Source organism: Phascolarctos cinereus, unplaced genomic scaffold (genome assembly GCF_003287225.1).
Source record: "Phascolarctos cinereus isolate Bilbo 61053 unplaced genomic scaffold, phaCin_HiC Scaffold_5;HRSCAF=322, whole genome shotgun sequence".
NCBI lineage: Eukaryota > Metazoa > Chordata > Mammalia > Diprotodontia > Phascolarctidae > Phascolarctos > Phascolarctos cinereus.
In genome coordinates, this window is record NW_027555958.1 from 383,164,392 (window position 1) to 383,183,492 (window position 19,101).

At 36.2% G+C, this 19,101-nt stretch overlaps 1 protein-coding gene across 1 annotated transcript in view; it reads left to right on the forward strand.

Annotated features, from left to right (window-relative positions):
* Positions 1-17,460, forward strand: part of KIF14 (kinesin family member 14) — a 63,631-nt gene extending 46,171 nt beyond the window's left edge. Inside the window, 5 exon segments of the mRNA XM_021003182.2 lie at positions 1,780-1,938; positions 3,236-3,364; positions 10,970-11,044; positions 12,669-12,807; positions 14,818-17,460. Of these exon segments, the coding sequence (XP_020858841.2) occupies positions 1,780-1,938; positions 3,236-3,364; positions 10,970-11,044; positions 12,669-12,807; positions 14,818-15,209 (894 nt within the window). The 3' untranslated portion in view covers positions 15,210-17,460.
* The last annotated feature ends 1,641 nt before the right edge of the window (positions 17,461-19,101 follow it).

The window sequence follows — 19,101 nt, forward strand, 5'->3', positions numbered from 1 at the left end:
AATATGAAGAGCTTTTCTTGTTATTGTTGTTAGGATGCCCTGACAGTGTCAACAGAACACATATGGGTATACATTTGTACATTTGTTTATGTATATATAAATATTTATGCATTAATACTTAAGGAAGCTGGAATTTTACTAGTGTGCATGGAGAGAGCCATCTTGATGTAGTGGATAAGGAGCTGGCCTCTTACGAAGACCTGGTTTCAGATCCCCATTTTGGCCCATACTGGCTATGAGACTTTGGACAAGCCCCTCACAGTGGCATCTAGCTAACCTAAGTTACAAAGCAGGTCTGGATGGGGTTGGGCAGTTGCCTATACTAATGAAATCAAGTCCAAACTGAAACAAGAAAAAATTTTTTAAACGTGGATACTAGCAATCACACTTCTATAAAATGGACAGACTGAGAATTGCAGTGGTTGAAAATTTTAGAGCCCTTCTGCCAACCTGGTGATGAGCCTTTCTGAATTCAACTGGGTTTATACTTAAATAGTAATGATATAGTTAGTCACTAGACCCTTCCTTGAATCCTATCCAATCTTGTAGGACCTTTCAGAGCTTCTTTTTCACTGGCATTTCCTTTGAGAATGTAGCTTCAAGAACCCAACCTCACCTTCATGCCATAATGGGCCATTAGGGTAGACCTTAAATGAAGGTATGTAATTATAGGTATACATAAATATTTTCTTAGTTTTGTAATGAGCTGTCCTTGAAATCATAAACTCTAGGAACCTAGTTTATCTTCATTTTATTTTTTTATAGACCTATAATAGGGAGCTGCCAATGAGGAATGTCTTGCACCAATGCAGACTGGCAACTGCTTTATGGTCTTAGAGAGTTGTCTGGGATGTTGATAGGTTAAATGAATGTAATAGAATCAACATTTACTAAGTACTTACTATGTACTTAAGCACTGTGCTAAACTCTTTACAAATATTATCTCATTTGACCCTCACAACATCCCTGTGAGGTAGGTGCTATTATTATCCCCACTTTGCTGTTGAGAAAACTGAGGGGGGCAGCTAGGTGATGCAGTAGATAGAGCACCGGCCCTGGATTCAGGAGGACCTGAGTTTAAATCCGGCCTCAGACACATGACACTTACTAGCTAGCTGTGTGACCCTGGGCAAGTCACTTAACCCGCTTGCCTAGCCAAAAAAAAAAGAAAAGAGAAAACTGAGGCAGTTAAGTTTGTTAAGTGACTTGCCTAGTCACACAGTCAGTATGTAGCAAAAGTAGGACTTGAACCCAGATCTTCCTTACTCCAAAGTGAGTCATCTATTTCATGTTGTCTTTCATATGTTTATTATTAAAAAACATAGAAACAGAGAAATAGGATAAGTGGCTTTTTTTAAACAGAAGAAAATTCAAATTGTAAAATTCTATACATATGTGTAGTTTTTTAGATCTGAAAGTTGTTAGGGGCAGCTAGGTGGCATGGGGACTAGAATACCAGGCCTGAAGTCAGGAAAACCTGAGTTCAAATCCGGCCTCAGATCCTTACTAGCTGTGTGACCCTAGGCAAGTCACTTAACCCTCAGTTTTCTCATCTGTAAAATGATCTGGAGAAGGCAATGGCAAACCACTCTAGTATCTTTGCCAAGAAAACCCCAAATGGGGTTACAGACAATTAGACACGACTGACATAACTGAACAACGACAACAAATGGTCATTGTACCATTGTCTGTCAAATTCATTTTCTTCAATTCTGTTGTCACTGCTTTCTCATCTCTAATGTTCAGAATCTATAAAGCTGATCTATGTTAATGTTTCAGGGGTGCTGTTCAGATATTTCCTCAATGGTGAATGAGGTTCAAAAGAAAATTATTGAAACCATGCTACGGGCATTAAAATATGTGGGGCAGTTAGCAGTTCTTAAAGGAGCCAAATTGCATCTTTCAGAAAACAATAGGGATGAAGTGGTGAATCTTCAGGTAAAGTAGCTTATATTAATTTTTAAGACATATACGTGGGAGGATGTAAGAGGGTTACTACTGTAATGAGTTTTGTTAGTTGATGACAAGTTCTTTTTACCTTTCTAGAAAAGATATAGTATGTAAATTTTAAAAGTTTAGCTGTAAGACTTTAAAATACTTTAAAATCTTTATGTATAACTCGCTCTTTAGAATATTCACCATATTAATTCACTGTATGATTTTGAAAAAGTCACTTTATCTCTGTATCCCGGTTAGCTTTAATGATCTACCATCAGGAATGTAATCAAGAGTAGCCAATTAATGAATGAAAAGTAATTTACAGTATTGAAGTGTCAACGCTGTATTCATTTACTTTGATTATTCATTTCATTCAAAATATAGCATTATATTGGAAGATTAAGACCATGTTAATATTATGTAAATTCAAAACTATTAAATTCTAAACTGTTTTGAATAATCCTGATTTTTTCTTTTTATAACCTATAAACCTGTTGTTTATTATTTTTGGTATGATTTTTATCTTTCTTTTTTAAGGCAGGCAGATATTGTTGCCTTTTTGAAAACTTAATAGGTTTTATATTAGAAACAACTAGAAGATAATAAATTAGGCCCTATTACTACTCTCGTAAAGATTAATCATTTGTTTCAAAGATGATAATCTACCTTCTATTTTAATTAAAATCATTAGTCATTAGTAAATGATAGTAAGAGTCAGTGTGTCATAGTGAACGTTGGAGTCAGAAAGACTTTCTCTGATATATGTGTGATCATAGTCAAGTCACTTAACCTCTTAGGGCAACAGGCAATTTTCATCCAACTCTGAATTTTTGATGAGTTGTTGATCAGCATTGGTGGGAGGAGCTTCCACATTTAAATCTCCTCATAGCAATTGAATCACAGGTTCTTCCCCCTTTCCCCCCAAGAAGGACTAAGTTTAAATTTTTATAAATATATTTGAATTGATACAGGCTCTCTGTGAGCAAGAATGCAGATTTAATGGGTTTTTTTCTATTTGTCATCAAAGCATAAGACTCTATTTAAACTAATAAATAATTCTTCTCAGTAGAAGTACAATTAAACTCAAAATCAAGGATTTGCTAATTACAAATATTGTAGGACATTGGTCACTTATTCTTTAGCTTAATGACTGTCTTGTTATTTTATCATTACCTATCTAATGATTATAAAATACATTATGGTCCTTAAAAGTATCTGTAAATTCCAATGAAACCATTCTATAATAATTTAAAAAAAATATAAAATAGTATTTGATTTTTAATGAATAAATTTTTAGGAGGATTTCATAAATGCCATTTGTGATGGAGTGAGGTTTGGTATGAACATTCTTTTGGATTCTGGACTTGAGAAAATGAGGCAGCTTCAGCACGAACTTGAACTCTTAGGACAATGCCCACAAAATAAGGTAAGATGAAAGAAAATTTTTACTGATTATAAAGTTGTAATAAAAGCCAAGTAGAGTGTCCTATACAGAAAGTTCTTGATTATGTAAATTTATATTAGGAAAATTCGACATCCTGGCAGGCTGCAGACCAGCTGGGACTGCGGTGATGGCAGCAGCAGAAGGTGCCAGTGCAGCCTCTTACCAGGGGTCTTATGCTCCAGTCCCTGAAGCCCCTCTGGCTGCCTCAGCAGAGTCCAGAAGAGGACAGGGCCAGAGGAGAGGGCAGTGGGAAGTCTGCAGAACAGTTAAGCAAGAACTGGCTGTAATCACAAATTTGATAGTTAACAGTGAGAATAATTTATTCCTTTAGAAATGTGTACAGTTGGATTATTTTCTTGCAGAAGACACTGATTAATTGTAGAGTTTCTACATTTTTTTAAGGTGTGATTTTAGAAGGCCAATATTATTGCTGTCACAGTAGCATTTTGTCCTGCAACTTTAGTTGTAGCTCTCTCCTCCTTTCTGTAATCATTCTGCTGGATTTTGTTATGTCCTTTCTTAGTAATGTGGACACAACTTCTGGAATTGAAATGTAGCAGTGCCACCTAGTGCCCATTTTGTGGCTGCTCTTTTTGTTTTGTTTTTTTCTACCTTGTCTGATCAAAAAAGTACTACAAGTGGTACTGGACAAAAATAATTTTAAGCAGTTTTCAAAAGATATGCTAGTATGGTAAAACAGAAAGGCTTTTAAATGAAAACTAACATAAGAATAATAATATTATCCTAGCAATAATTTGTCGACAGATAGTCTAGGCAGTAGCAGTTAGGAAAATATAGGTCAGATCTAGTGATGAAAAATTTCAGTGTAGCATCCTAATGCTTTCATTTTTCTTGTAATGAGTGAATCTATTTAAAAGCATCCCTTCTCAGACCTGTTAAAACTCATGGTATTCAAATACCTCCTACATTGTTAACTCTTCACTTGACACATTATAGGGGAACATAAGTTTATTAGGCCTTTGTTTTTTGTGACAAGTTTATATGAATGCTTTATTATATAGATATTTGTTAATTGATTGAACTATGAGAATAGAAATACATTTCATTATTATAACATTTTGATTTTTCTGGAAACTCCATTTTTAAAGATTGGCTGTAGTATCTCAACTCATGAATCAGCAAATCTTTAATGAGTGCCTTTAATTGGCACATTTTTTCATTATATCATGATAGATCATTCTCCAAATAAAGTCCTATCCTGAAGCTTTCTCACAGTTTAGAGATAACTTTTAAAGATAATTTGTCTAAGCTAGACCTTACACAAAACCACATAGTCCATTGCTAGGCCCATACTCCACATTTTTCTAGCTTAGCAGTACTTTCCAGAATTTATGCTCCTCTGCTCTACAGTCTTTGAGAATACAATCTACACTATGATGAAACATTAGAATAGGACTTTAGTGGAAGGTGCCTTTCGTATATTAGGCACAGACAAAATATATTCGAATGAATTAAATGACATAAATATTTTATTTTCACATTTGTAGCAAAAATGACCTTTCTGTATTTTAAATGTTACTCAACAGTATTGGTAAATTCATTTAGTTGTTACTTGATTATGTTATATAATAATTATAACATTTTAATAAGCTACTTATACTTCATCAGATTTGTGAGCTCATAAATGTTTGTACTCCTTCCATCAATACAGATCACAACCAACCTACACTTTATCCTGTGTGATTATTTTCCTCATCTTTCCATAGATTTTCATAGAGGATCTGCCCAACAGGTTGGAGACTTTCTGCTGTATTTCAGGCTCCCTCTTTTTCCCTTCTCCACCTCTCAAAACTCATTGACATTATCTCCCATTCTCTCCTTGATTACTTAATCAATATTTGTTAAGTGCCTACTATATGCCAGGTACTGTGCAAAACTCTATAAAGACATAGGCCTTTCTTCAACAAAGCCAGCCCTTCTACATGAACCTTGACTCATTTCCTTCCTGCCTTCTACAGGACAGTCATCTCTTCTTGTCTTTCTGATCTTCAGTCTCTCCTTTTGTGTTGGTTCATTCCCTGTTGCCTACAAACATGTCCAGGTGTCTCTCATTGTTAAAAAAAAAAAAAGACCTTAATACGACCCTACCAGATATTCAAACTGATATCCTATAAATCTTCTCCATGTCACATCTGAATTCTTAGAAAAAGCTGTCTGTATCCATTGTCTTCACTTTCCTCTCAGTCACTTTTCAATCTTTTGAATTCTGTCTTCTCACCTTTTCCCCTGAGCTGAAACTGCTCTCCAGATGTTCCTAACGATCTCTTACTTGCCACATGAGACGGCCTTTTTTCCAATTCTCGTTCTTCCTGATTTCTCTGCAGCGTTTGGTACCATTGGATTACTTTCTCTTTCTGAGTACTCTTTTCCTCTGAATGTTTATGACACGGTTGTCTCTTGGGTTCTTCTCCTACTCGTCTCATTACTCCTCATTCTCTTTGCTGGATCATCACGCATATCACACACTCTAATATTAGCGTTCTCTTCTCTTATCAGCCTTGTTCTCCCCCTCCCAGCCCGCTGCTCGCTCCAGTTCTCTCCCTCTCCTCACCTTCTCTACCCCATCTCTGTGCCCTTGACTCCTAGTGCTCTCTATAGTCTTTTTGTTGTTAGGTCGTTTTTCAGTTGTGTCTAATTCTTTGTGACCTCATTTGGGGTTTTCTTGGCAAAAATACTGGAATGGTTTGCCATTCCTTCTATAGTCTAAGTCCAGAGCTTCCTATTGAATATTTGCAACTGAATGTCTTATAGGCACTCACCCTGCCCCAAACGTGCTATTTCTCTCCTTCCTCCTCTCCCCGCCAGTTCCTCTTCTGACCTTGCCTATTGTGGTCAAAGGCACTACCCTTGTCCCAGTTATTCAGGCTTGCTATCTCAGTGTTATGCTGTAATCTTCATTCTCCCTGACCCCACATATCCAGTCACTTACCAAGTATTGATGCTGTTTCCACATCTCTTTCATATGTTCCCTTATTTCCATTCACATAGTCACCGCTCTAGTTCAGGCCCTCATCATCTGTTGCCTGTGTTATTGCAATAGTCTCTTAAGGAGTCTCTTTCCCTTAAATCTCTCTTCTCCTGGCTGTTCTCCACATAGCTGCCAAAGTGACATTCCTAAAGCTTAGGTCTGAGCTTAACACTCCCTTAGTGTCTTCCTCTTCCTCCAGAATCATATACTAATTCCATTGTTTACCATTTAAGGTCCTCACACCTGACACTTTATGTCTTGCTTTTGTGTGAGCTGTGCTCTGTGCTCCCTTTTCTCCTCCATTTCTTAGACTTCCTAGTTTTCTTCAAAGTACAAGTGGTCATCAGTCTGCGCTTCAATGCACTGATGACAGAAAATCCATTCCCTTTCCAGGCAGCCTGTTTCACTTTTGGACAAGTATAATTGTTAGGAAATTTTTCCTTGAATTAACCCCAATTCTGCCTCTCTGTAGCTTCTGCCTGTTGCTCCTAGTTCTGCCCTTTGGGCCCAAGCGGAACAAGTCTCTTACTTCCCTGTTTTATACTTCCAAACCCTTCTACATCATTCCCCATTCTTTCCTCCTTTGCTATAGTCACTTATAAAGAACTGGCCCTTCTTGTCAAGGCTAGTGCCTCTCCTTGAGTGCTTGGTAACATCCCCTCTGGCTCCTAGAGGAAGCAGCTCTTTGGATCATCCCCTTCTTTCTTGTCTTCAGTTTTTCCTTATCTAATGGCACCTTTCCTATTGCCTACAAACGTGCCCCAGTTTCCCAGCCTTAAATGTTTGTACTAGACTCTGCGTTCCCCTTACGCTATGTACACTACTAGCGAATCATACATGTTGAAAACATGTGGCCCAAGGATGAATTCTTGATTCTTGTTTACTGGAAGGCCTTAGTCTCTAGCAAGCATGTTTTCTGGTACAAGAGGTCATGTTGTGCTCTTTGAAGACTCTTTGTCTCTCAGCTATCTTTCTTTAGTGTGTCTCTCTCTGTTCACAAGTATAGCCTCTCCTTTCTTGGGTGACTTGTACTCCAGAATGTTTCTCTCAGTCTTAGCTAGATACCTCCCCTGGGTGTGCCTGAGCCTGGAGTCCTCCACTGCTGACCTGGCCTGAACAACTGCTGATATTTCTCCCATTATTTAAGCCCTAGGTGTGTGATTTGCTTGTTTGGTTAGTTAATCTGTTGCCTTGACCCAATTAAAGGGGAATTTGTACCTGATAAAGAGGTATATATAGACAATATATAGACTATCCTGTTTATACATTTTTTTTAAACCTCTTCACTTGTGTTGTTTGAGGCTGAGGTAATGTCTATAGCGTTTTCCTAATCTGTCACTCCAGTAACCCCATTGAAAGAAGAAGTCATCACTGTCCTTTCTAGGTATTAACAAACTATCCCTTTAATAATGTGTTCTAGACAAATAGTGTCTAGACAAATAGCCAGATCCAGAATAAGAAAGAACTGGATTCAAGTCATTCCTCTCCTTTCCCTGTGCCCCACCCCCAAGTTTAATTGGCTATATGACCCTAGGCAAGTTATCTAACTTCTCAGTGCCCAGGGCAGTGCTTTAACACCGTAAGTTGTACAACAGTTGATGATTTGTATTGGTATGTGAAACTAGCCCCTGGGAATTGCTTATAATAATAACTATCATTTATATAGTATCAGGCACTATACTAAGCCCTTTGTGATTATTATCTCATTCAGTCTTCACAACAACCCTGAGAAGTAGGTGCTATTATTATCCTCATTTTACAAATAAGGAAACTAAGGCAAACAGGTTAAGTGACTTACTCAGTGTCACACAACTGGTAAGTATCTGAGGCCAGGTTTGAACTCAGGTCTTTCTGACTCTCCGGGCCCAGAACTTTATCTACTGTGCCATTTAACTGCCTCTGCATATATTGATGATATCATAGGTATGGACTAATAACAATAATACCGTCTAAAATTTTGCCTGGATTCAAAATTAAGCTCATTGACTTATTTATAGATTGTAGATTTTACACTCTCATCCTTTTTGAGCATCAGGTCATAACTTGTCTTTCTTCAGTCTGGTGACCCCTCTCCTTTCTATTCTGTGCTGACATTGACTCAGCAATCACACCTGCAGATTCTTTCAGTGCTCTGGGATATAATTCATCTGGATTAGGTTACCAGAACTCATCAAGGGGAGCTGGCTGTTCCTCACCTCTTTTGGGCTTCATCTCCTATTAACCTTTTTAATTTTGTTCTTTCCAGTTTAAAGATCTTTGTTCTTAAAAGGGAGAACAGAAGAAAAGAGTAGAATGGTTCTGTATTCTCTCCATTGGCCATTGTCACATCTCAGTTGCTTCATATAGGTGTTCTGTCCCTTCTTTGTTTCTACATGAAGCTCTTTTTTATTATTTTTTATGATCAGCAGCCCAAGCTGTTTCTGAGCTTTAGGGCTTCTGACCCTGTCCTGGTAGGATTATGTCACGTTTCGTCTTCTTTCACTTGTCCTTATTCTCATCTGTTCATTTCTTTTTAAAATCCAAGTTGGTCAGTGAATTACCTGTGCATCTACTTCAGTCTCTTTAGACAGAGTCCCTTTTCTTTCTCGTTAAAATTGTTTTTTGTTTTATTTTCTGAATTTCTTTCTTAAGAATTTGCCATCTCTCTTGAGTTGATTTCCCCTGCAGACTTTTTACCATAAAGTCAGACTGATTCTTTTTCCTGAATTTTCTAGAGTCTCTCCAAAAAATCTAGACTATGTCTCTCATATACATAGTCAAGTCAAGAAGCATTCAGGTGCTTACTGTGTGCCTGGCATTGTGGTGTCAGTGTCAGAGGGGAGAAGTGAGCATATATGAGAAATATTGCAAAGGTGGAATTGACAGGACTTGGCAATGGATGGAATATGGGAAGTGAGAGAGAGTGAGGAGTTGGAGATGACACCTAGGTTGTGAGCTTGGGTGACTGGAAGAATGATGGTACTCTCAACAGTAGCAGGGAAGTTTGAAAAAGGGAAGAATTTGAGAAAGAAGGTAATGGCTTCTCTCTCCTTCTGTATTACATATTCTAAGTTAGTATAGTCACTTCCCTCCTTACCTACTGTTCCCCCCCTACACACACACACACACACACACACACGCACACCCCATCATTCTCTTTCAACAACTAAAGTTCTTCCTTCATGGTCAGAATCAGCTTCAAAATAGCGATTTACTTTATCACTTTCATTACCTTTTGAAGGATAACCAAGAATTACTTAACTACTTAGCTTTTGCAGAAAAAGAACTTCAACAAATATTTGTTTAACTCAGATATTCCATCACTGTTATGTAGGGTGTCCTGGAAGTCATAGCCATGGACTGAACTAAAACTTTTGGAACACCTGGTTCTCCACATATTCTGTAGTATACTCCCACAACTGTATCACTGTCGTTTCCCCCTCTATTATTTTTTTTTACCTATTTTTAGCATATTTCCTTCTTCTGTTAGTGAGTTTTCTCACAAAATTATCAATGCTTACTATATATTGTTTCTTCAGCCTACCTCTTTATCCATTTTTTCCTTTTGAATAAGGGATACACTTCCAGAGCCATATTCCAGGCATAAGCCCCATTCCATCAAATCTTACTGATGGCTACGTGTTCAAATTTGCCTCTTTGCATTAGGATTTCTAATTTTGACCATGTTTACAATTAATAAAGGACACAGGTTCACATACTAGAAGTTAAAAGATGAGTAGATACTTAAAACTAATATTTACATTGGTTCCCCCAAGATATTAAAGAACCAGAGGAAGGTCTTCAGTTTTTTTAGTGAATCCTTTATGGAGGATTCAGTGAAGAATGTAGAAAGAATTGCATGAATGGAGAGAAAGGATGGATGGAAAAGTTGTGATCTGCATCAAAAGAGTTGTGCCCCATACTGAGATCCTAGATTTATTAAATCATCAAAGCATTGACATCATATTGAATATGATTCAGAATGAATAGCCCATTTATTGGGATTTGGGAGTCTTTTCATTATGCAGTGATTTTGGTTGCAGCAATAGTTGTAACGGTATTGGTCTTGTTCAGTCTATCTATCTTTCTTGCCTAGTTTGTGTTATGTTTGGAGGCAGTGTCTGAACTAGATGATCTAGAATAAAATGATAAAATAATGGAGTTTTAGAGGTGGAAAGGACTTTGGAGATCATCTAGCTCAGATGTGTCAAATTCTTTGACCACTGGCTGAGTAGAGGGGGAACCAGATTAAAATATAATTGATAAATGTTTCCCAAAATAAATACAAATACAATACAAAACAAATGATAGCATTTTGTGGTTTTCTAAGTCAATATGCAGGCCACAAAGATCCCTTTCTGTTGGAGTTAGATACCACTAATTTAGCCTAATCCACTATTATTATGGATTGAGGAAACTGAAGCCCAGGAAAAGTGAGGTGCTTTATGCAAGGTCATACAACATTCGAGAACCAGGACTGGAACCGAGATATCCTGATTTCCTGGCTAATGGGTTTTGTTTTATTTTTATCACACCAACATCACCTCCTTCCAGGTAAAGAATCTGTGATTATGTAGTTTTTGTCATTTCTATATCTAAATACTACAATTCCTTTATAGGTTATAGAAAAGATGAAAACTAATGCTGTGGCATTGATCAGATCCTTTGGAAATACCATTACTGATTGGAAAAAGGTAAGAGAAACTTTAAATTTTTCTCAATCAATACTGTAATTTATTTTAGTTGATTTTCTTTTTTATTTAATTGAAGCATAATTTTTTAACTTTCCTGAATTATTTCTGTTCAACAGTTTTAAATACATAGCATGAATCTTAGAAGGGATATCAGTCAAGGATAATAATTTCCTACCTGTGTAGAGTGTTTCAGTCAGCTTTTTCTGCAAAGAAATCATAGGATAAAAAAGGGAGTTGTGAATAATGTAGGTATATAAAGAGCATAAGTGAATTAGGAAAACCATTAAATTCTTTTTTAAATTCTTAAATTTCATAAACAAAGATGAAAAAACATAAATTGATTGTGGAGTGATATATTAATGAGAAGATTGTAGATTGACACTCAATATTTTAAACAACACATATGTATTAACAATGGGACTTACAGGTGCCATCAGGATATGTGTTTAAAGAAAAACTATATATACTATATATATATATATATATATATATATATGTATTATTATATATACTATTTAATCTGTTGAAAGCAGATTAAAATAAAAGATTTAATATAAATGGCTATTCCTTAAAGCCATAGAACAGGAAAGCAGTGGTAAAAATAGGACTGTTAGCAGTTAGGATGGAAATGTAATCTACCCTGGGTACTTCTGGGAAAGGGAAGAGAATTTAGGGCTTGAGTGTGGGCATAGATTGGAGTACTTCTTGACCTGGAAGCAAGAGCTCTCACCCTGTGACCCAGAAAATATAAATCTGTCTCCAGTCATGTAGTTAGCTAGACTTCTTTTCCATTTGGACTCATTTCTTGGAATTATTCTTGAGTATAAGAATAAGTACCTACACCTATAATAGTTCTTCAAGGATTTGTGATTTTGCTTCCTACTAGACAGCAGGTGGTGCAGTAGATAGAGCACCATGCCTGATGTCAGGAAAACCTAAGTTCAAATATGAACTCAGATGCCTACTAGCTGCATGGCCCTGGGCAAGTCACTTCACCTCCATCTGCCTCAGTTTCCTCATCTATAAAATGGGGATAATAATAGCACCTACCTCCCGGTTATTAATCTTTTCTGGGCTTCTACTTCCTTCTCTGTCAAGTGATGGGGTTGGATTGGTCAATCTTTAAGGTCCCTACTAGCTCCAATATTGTGTTTCTCTGTAAATGTACAAGGGAAGTTTATATTAAATTGACCTATCAATGTTAAATTTTTATGAAGATCAGAAGACCTCAGTTCATTTATATTGGTTTAGTAGGCGTCTTACAAGTGTCATCTTATAATAATAAAGATTTTCCTTGCCAAGTCAGATAGCAAAGTTATCCTTCTACTACCTCAGCATTCTTCCACTATCCCTTCTCCATTTTTTCATTAAAGACAACTTTTTTGTTACAGAATAATATAAAACAGCTTAAGTTAAATTTTAAGAGGGAATTCTTATTTCATTTGAAGCATAGCTTTATAATTTTATCTTGACATTTCTTAACATTCAAAGTATTGTTGCACAATTTGATTTCAAAACTACTTAACAGTGATACGATTATAGTCCTTGAAAGTCATTTTGATAAAGTTTTACTGCTTTGTCATTCTACTGCATATTTTCAATAAACTTTGCTTTATAAATACAGAAGGATTTTAGAGTTCAAGTTAAAGAAGAGGAGTCAGTATATCAAGATGTGAAGAAGCTAATTAATCTTGCTACAGAATTCTTGAAGTTGAAGCATTGCTTAGAGCAAATTAGTCAAATTGTTATTTCTACATTGAAAGGTATTTACCCCAAATGAGATTCATTGTTTTAATCAAAACATCTTATTGTAAGCGCACTTGTCTTCCACTTTCATTAATCCTTTCAGTAGTAGCTGACTCTTGCTTACCTTCATCAACTTTAATTTCAAGTATAGTTACTGACATAATTGACATAATATTAATTGATACCCATTTCCACTTCAACTTTTAATTTATTTAGCACCTGCTACTCATCTCCCTTATCCTCAAAAAACCTGGAATTAACTCTGCAGTATCTTCATGCTTTTGTTCTACTTCACTTCTGAAAAAATAGGGGAAAGTGTGGCCTCCGCTTCCTTAGTATGCATTCTTTCCTCAATTCATTGCACTCTGGCTTTTTAAGTCTACCATTTTATTAATATTGTTTCTAATGGTTACTAGTAGATTCTTAAAATGCTAAATCTGTTAGTTTTGGTTGTTTTTTTTTTCCAGCCTTCTTCCTGCTTGACTTTTTTGGCAGCATTTAATGCTGTTGACAACTCATTTTCCTGCATCTTTTCTCCTTAATTGATATCTGTGACAGCACTCTCCTGATTTTCTCCTACCTATCTGACTGTTTCCTTTTTTCCTCCTCTGGTTTATAAGCCTCTTTCACTTCTTAGGCTTCCCCTGAGCTGAGACCTTAGCCCTCTTCCCTATAGTTTCTTCCTTTAAAATGTCATGCACTCTCATAAGTTTAAATTTTACCTCTCTGCAGATGAATCCCAAATGTATACGTGTAGTCATACAACTCCTAACTAGGCATGTCTCTCTGGATGTCCCACCAGTACCTCAAATTCCAAATGCCCAAAACAACTAAATTTCTCTCCTCCTGAACCTATCCCTCCTCTTAACTTCCCTTTTTCTGTTGATGGTACTAACATCCTTCCAGTCACCCAAGCTCCTGACCTCAATATTCTCTGTGATTTTTCTTTTCCCCTCATCTTCTATATCCAGTCAGTTACCAGTTCCACTTCCATTTCTTTACTCATGTTGTCATACCAGTTTAGACTTTCACCTCTCACTTGGTCTGTCATAATGTTCTAATTGGTCTTCTTGCCTCCAGTCTGTTTCTTCTCTAGTAATCTTCCCTAATGCAAAAGCATGATAATGTCTCTCCCCTGCTTAGCAATCTTCAGTGGTTTACTGATGTCTAGAGCAGAAATGTCCCCCACACACATAGCTGCGACCTCATGCAGCCCACAATATGGCTAACTGCCACTAGACCCATATTACAGATTACAATTGAGAAGTATTTAGCAAAATAAATAAAAATACAATAAAATGTACATAATGTTAATATATAGTTTTCTAAGTTAATATGCACCTATAGAGTTCCTTATGTACAGTTTAGTGGCCTCATTTTTATTTGAACCTGACACCACTGGTCTGTAGGATAAAATACAAACTCTTCATCCTGATAGTTGAAACCTCCATGATATGACTTTAGTCTACATTCCCAGCCATATTTGCCATTATTCCCCTTTACGTACTCAGCATTCCAGTCAAACTAGACTACTAGTCTGGTGTCAACCTGACACCTCTCACCTCTGTGCATTCATTCAAGCTATCCTTCAATACCTGGAATATACTCTGTCTTCCTTCCTGCCTTTCAGAATCTTTTTCTTCCTTCAATGTTCAGCTCAAGTGTTATCTACACCTTGAAGTACAGGAGTGATATGAACTAAGTCTGGGTATTAGTTGTGATATTTAATGATTTCTATTCAGATAATAAAAGCCCATATAATTAAAGGTGGCTATGGAGTGACTTGTACTGCAGAGACAAAGATTTACTAGTTAGCAAGAAATAGTCTTTGCTAACTAATAAATATTTAATAAATAATTCCTTGTTAACTAATAAAACTGATAACAAGGACCATTCCTTCCTATCATTTTTAAATGTCTTGATGCACTCACCTTATATTTAACCTAAAAAAATCATTGCTATTATATAAATATTAGAAATGTCTAAGAAACTTAAGAATTAATTAGTTTGCTTTTTTTCCTACATAGGATTAGGATCCTGTGGTGATGTTATTCTGCTCAAGAGTTGTGTTGAAAATATTTGCAACTTGTCCAGGCATTTTAATGATAACTTCAGTCTGTTTACATCACTTTCTGATTCAACGAATACCTATGATGATAGAATATCTGATGTTGCCTCCAGGGGATTACAGTCTCTGGCGAAATCATTTCTCTTGGATTTTGAATCTGAAGAAAGACTTGACTTGTTAAAACCCAAGGAAATATCTAAACAGAATAGTGAGGATGAAGAAAAACATAAACTAATAGGAGCTGAATCTATTAGGAGTAAAGTTGTACCAAAACATGTCTATAAACTCCAGACTCCATCTTCTGCTCTTTGCACAGGGGAACTTTCACCCAATACTATCCAGTGGGTATAAACTCATGTGTGTATATATTTTGTGACTACCCAAGAATGAAAAAGAACTTGATAAACTACTTCGTTAATGTAGGAGGAAGTTTTGCATAAGAAAAAAAAGCTCAGTACCTCACAGAAGTTCATAATGTATCAGTTAACATTATGTTGGGTCTGAAGAACACCTTTACCATATGAAAGTAAAGTATTATGGAATCTTTATTTTAAAAGAAATAAATATCTGTATGTGACACCCACAAAGTCACTTGACAATTTTCTCCTTGATGATAAATCGTTAGGCACATCTAAGATAACCTATTAAACAAGCCCTTGGTTAATTGTGAGTTCTTGCAAAATCCCCAAATATTATGACAAAATGGAACAAGGAATCCAAGACCAAATGCATGGTCGTGTCTTTAGCCTCTGATGGAAGTACATTGCTTTGAGGTGTTAGGAGTTTGAGGTTTTGATACTAGCTGTTAACTGAAATACCTATTCACTGATTTATTAGCTATATTTACTGATTCTTTAAAGGTTGGAAATATGAGCAGTTGGTGAAATGTGTATGTATATCTTGTCTTTTCAGCTAAGAAGGGTTTGTGAAAACTTGACAATAACAGGAATATGCCTTTTAAGGGGGTGGCTAATGAGAACTTAGCTCTGGTAATTTAAATTGCATTGTAGCTATTATTCTTCTTGAGGACTTGCATCAATAGAATACTCAGGAGCTTTCCTAATTTTCCCTAGCTGTAAGGACATTTATCAAAATATATGTATTTTATGTTCTCACTTTGTTATATACTAATGATTTCCTCCTAGTCCTTACTAAAAGTGTCAGTGTTTAGGTAAGCAGTAGGAATGAATTTTCTGTCATATTTGCTTTTTAAAATGTGTGTGCACCTATGCAGTATTTATAGGATCTTATGAATGAAGATAATGTCTGAATTTTAATGCAAGTAAGAAAAGATAGAATATATTTGTGCATACATTTGTAGGACCCTTTATCTTAGTGTATCATCGTCTTACATTTTCTCTTGATGACTTTAAAGCAGCTATAGGGTCAGAAGTTAAACTCTAGATACCATTTTCTGAAAATTTGGGAGGGAATGTCCAATTCTTTAAATCATCAATGTTTATAATTGGTATTGAGTCTCATTTTCTTATCCTGGAGAATGATAACAAATGAGTCTTTGTTTCCTTAAACAGTGATTTAGTTAACTGAAGAAAATCACCTTTCCACCTAAATATCCAAATCTACATTCTAATAGGAGGGACATTTTCTCTCCTTTTTAGTAGATCTTTTATACCTAATTAAAAATTGCATCCTGATGCCACAATCTGAGCCTGCTACTGAAAGAACCTACGGAATCAAAGGTAGGACTTTTTACTGGTGGCACAATTGTTTCATTATGGATTAAAAGAAGAATTTGTAGTTGGACAGAAACTGAAGCCCTTGAGACACTTGGGCATGGGAACAAGAAGGTCATTTAATTGTCGGATCTTATGTAAAAGATAAAATTAAATGTCTTTGAACTGCTTGAAAAATGTAGGTAATTTGTGGTTCTGTGTGGTTGGGCTGAAGATACCATTTTCATGATATTGAACAGTTCCTGGAAAGCAATTCTTTTAAACAACACAAGCACTTTGCCTTTTTTTTATATCCTGGTATGACACATTACTTGTCTTGCAGAAATTGGCTATTTGGTATAATGCATGTATCTGATAATTGCTTTATTAATGGGAGACTTCCAACGAGCTTCTGCCATTATACCTTAGTCATTACATGATATGAATGTTATTTTCAACATGTGCCAAATTGAATTGGCTTTGTTGCATTTGAGCTGTATTTTTTTTTCTAAACCTTAATATGATATTTTTTATAAATGCTTTATATTGTAATTTCACCTTCCAAGTTTTTCAGAAGTCTGGATATTTTTGCATGCTTTATTTTTTGCTTAGAAGTAGCACACATTTAGTGTGCCTCTTAAAATATCAGCATAGTAATTTACTATTTCATATGACCTCTCTAAGGCAGGTTTTGTCTTCACATTCATTATTTTAATCTTTATCTCATCTTGTCTAAACCCAGGATTATATCAGTTAGAACTTTTTAAAGGCTTTGTAAATTTTTTGTATGTATTTATATTCTCAAATAATTGTCCCTGTATTTGAATGGGTTTTGAAATGTGTATTTTGCTATTCGGAATCATGTGTGTAATTGTAAAATATTGTAACCAAAATGTTATTAATAAATCTTGTCTGGATCAGAAATGTCACTATATTGTTTTTCTATTTTATTGATGTCCGTTTAGCCCTTTCCCTAATTCATGAAAATCATTTTGATTATTTTGCTGTAATAAAATTGACTCTTCTAAACATGCATATACATTCTAATGAGAGAGATGACACATGCATAAATGGGTACACACAATATAGAGAGTAGATGGAAGGAAGCCTTAAAAGGGAAGGCACTAGTAGCTGGAAGGACTGAGAAAGGCCTCCTGGAGGAGGTGATGCATAAGCTGAGTCTCAACAGAAGCCAGGGATTCCACAAGGTGAAAGTTAGAAGGAAAAACAATTTAGGCATGGGAGGTAGCTAGTGAAAAGTGTAAGAGATGGAGTGAGCGTTGTATGTTAGGAAGTAAGCAGTAAAAAGGCCAATTGTGGAGAGGGGAGTAATGTGTTAAAAGACTGGAAAAGTTTGAAGGAGAACCAGGTTTTGAAGAGCTTTAAGTGCCAAACAGATCTCAGAAGTAAAATGAAGCCACTGAAGTTTATTTAGGGCTTGGGGAGAGCATGACATAGCCCTGAACTGTAGGAAAATCACTTGGGCAGTTATGTGAAGAATGGATTAGAATGAGGAAGAGCCTTGAGGTAGGCAGTCCAGTTAGAAATCTGTTGCAATTGTCCAGATGAGAAGAGATAAAGGTCTGAACTAGGGTATGAATGAAGAGAATAGAATGTATGTGAGAAATAGCGTTGAGAAAAATTATGAGATTTGGTAATTGATTGAATATATGGAGTGAGAGGGGAATCTCAGATAACACTGAGGTTGCAAACTTGCGTCACTAGAAGGATAGTAGTGCCCTTGATAGTGGTAGGGAAGTTCAGGAGAAGGGTGAGTAGATTTGGAGGGAAAGATAATGAGGTCCATTTTGGACATTCTTAGTTTGAGATTCCTATGGATCATATAGTTGGTGAGGTAGGTCAGGAGCTGAGGAAAAAGACTAGGATTGAATAAGTACATTTTGGAATCATCTGTATAGAGGTGATAATTGAACCCGTGAGAGCTGATATCTTCGCATGAGAATAGAGAGAGAAAAAGAAAAGGGCCTAGGACAGAGCCTTGGGATACACCCACAGTTAGTGGGCTTCACATCATATCAATAAACGTTTATTAAGTGCCAACTATGTGCCAGGTATTGTGCTAAGCTTTTGAGGATACAATACAAAAAAGTCCCTGCCCTCAAAGAGCTTACAATCTAGTGGAGAAGGCAACACATCAAAGAAAACTGAAAGGAGGTAGGATGGGGAAGGTACCTGGGGACTGAAAGTCAGGTCCAAATTAAGTGCAGCTAGATGTGAAATGAGATGTCTGAAATGCCACATTTACCTTCCCTCCTTAAATGGAGAATTAGGAACTCATGGTTCCACCCTCCAATCAGAGGCAGAGGGTATCAGTGAGGTGTGAGTACCAAGGCTGATGCAATCTTATAAGATGGTGAGATTTCCCAATGATGAGTTTACTGGGGACTAAGGTAGAGAAGTCAAATCCAAAGTGAATGCAGCCAGAGAAATGGAAGTGGACATGAAAGAAAATGCAGCAAAGGAAATTTTGAAGGGCCGCATCTGGATGATGTCACAAGGATGTGAAGTGGTATATAATTACAATGGAATACTATTGTGCTATAAGAAAT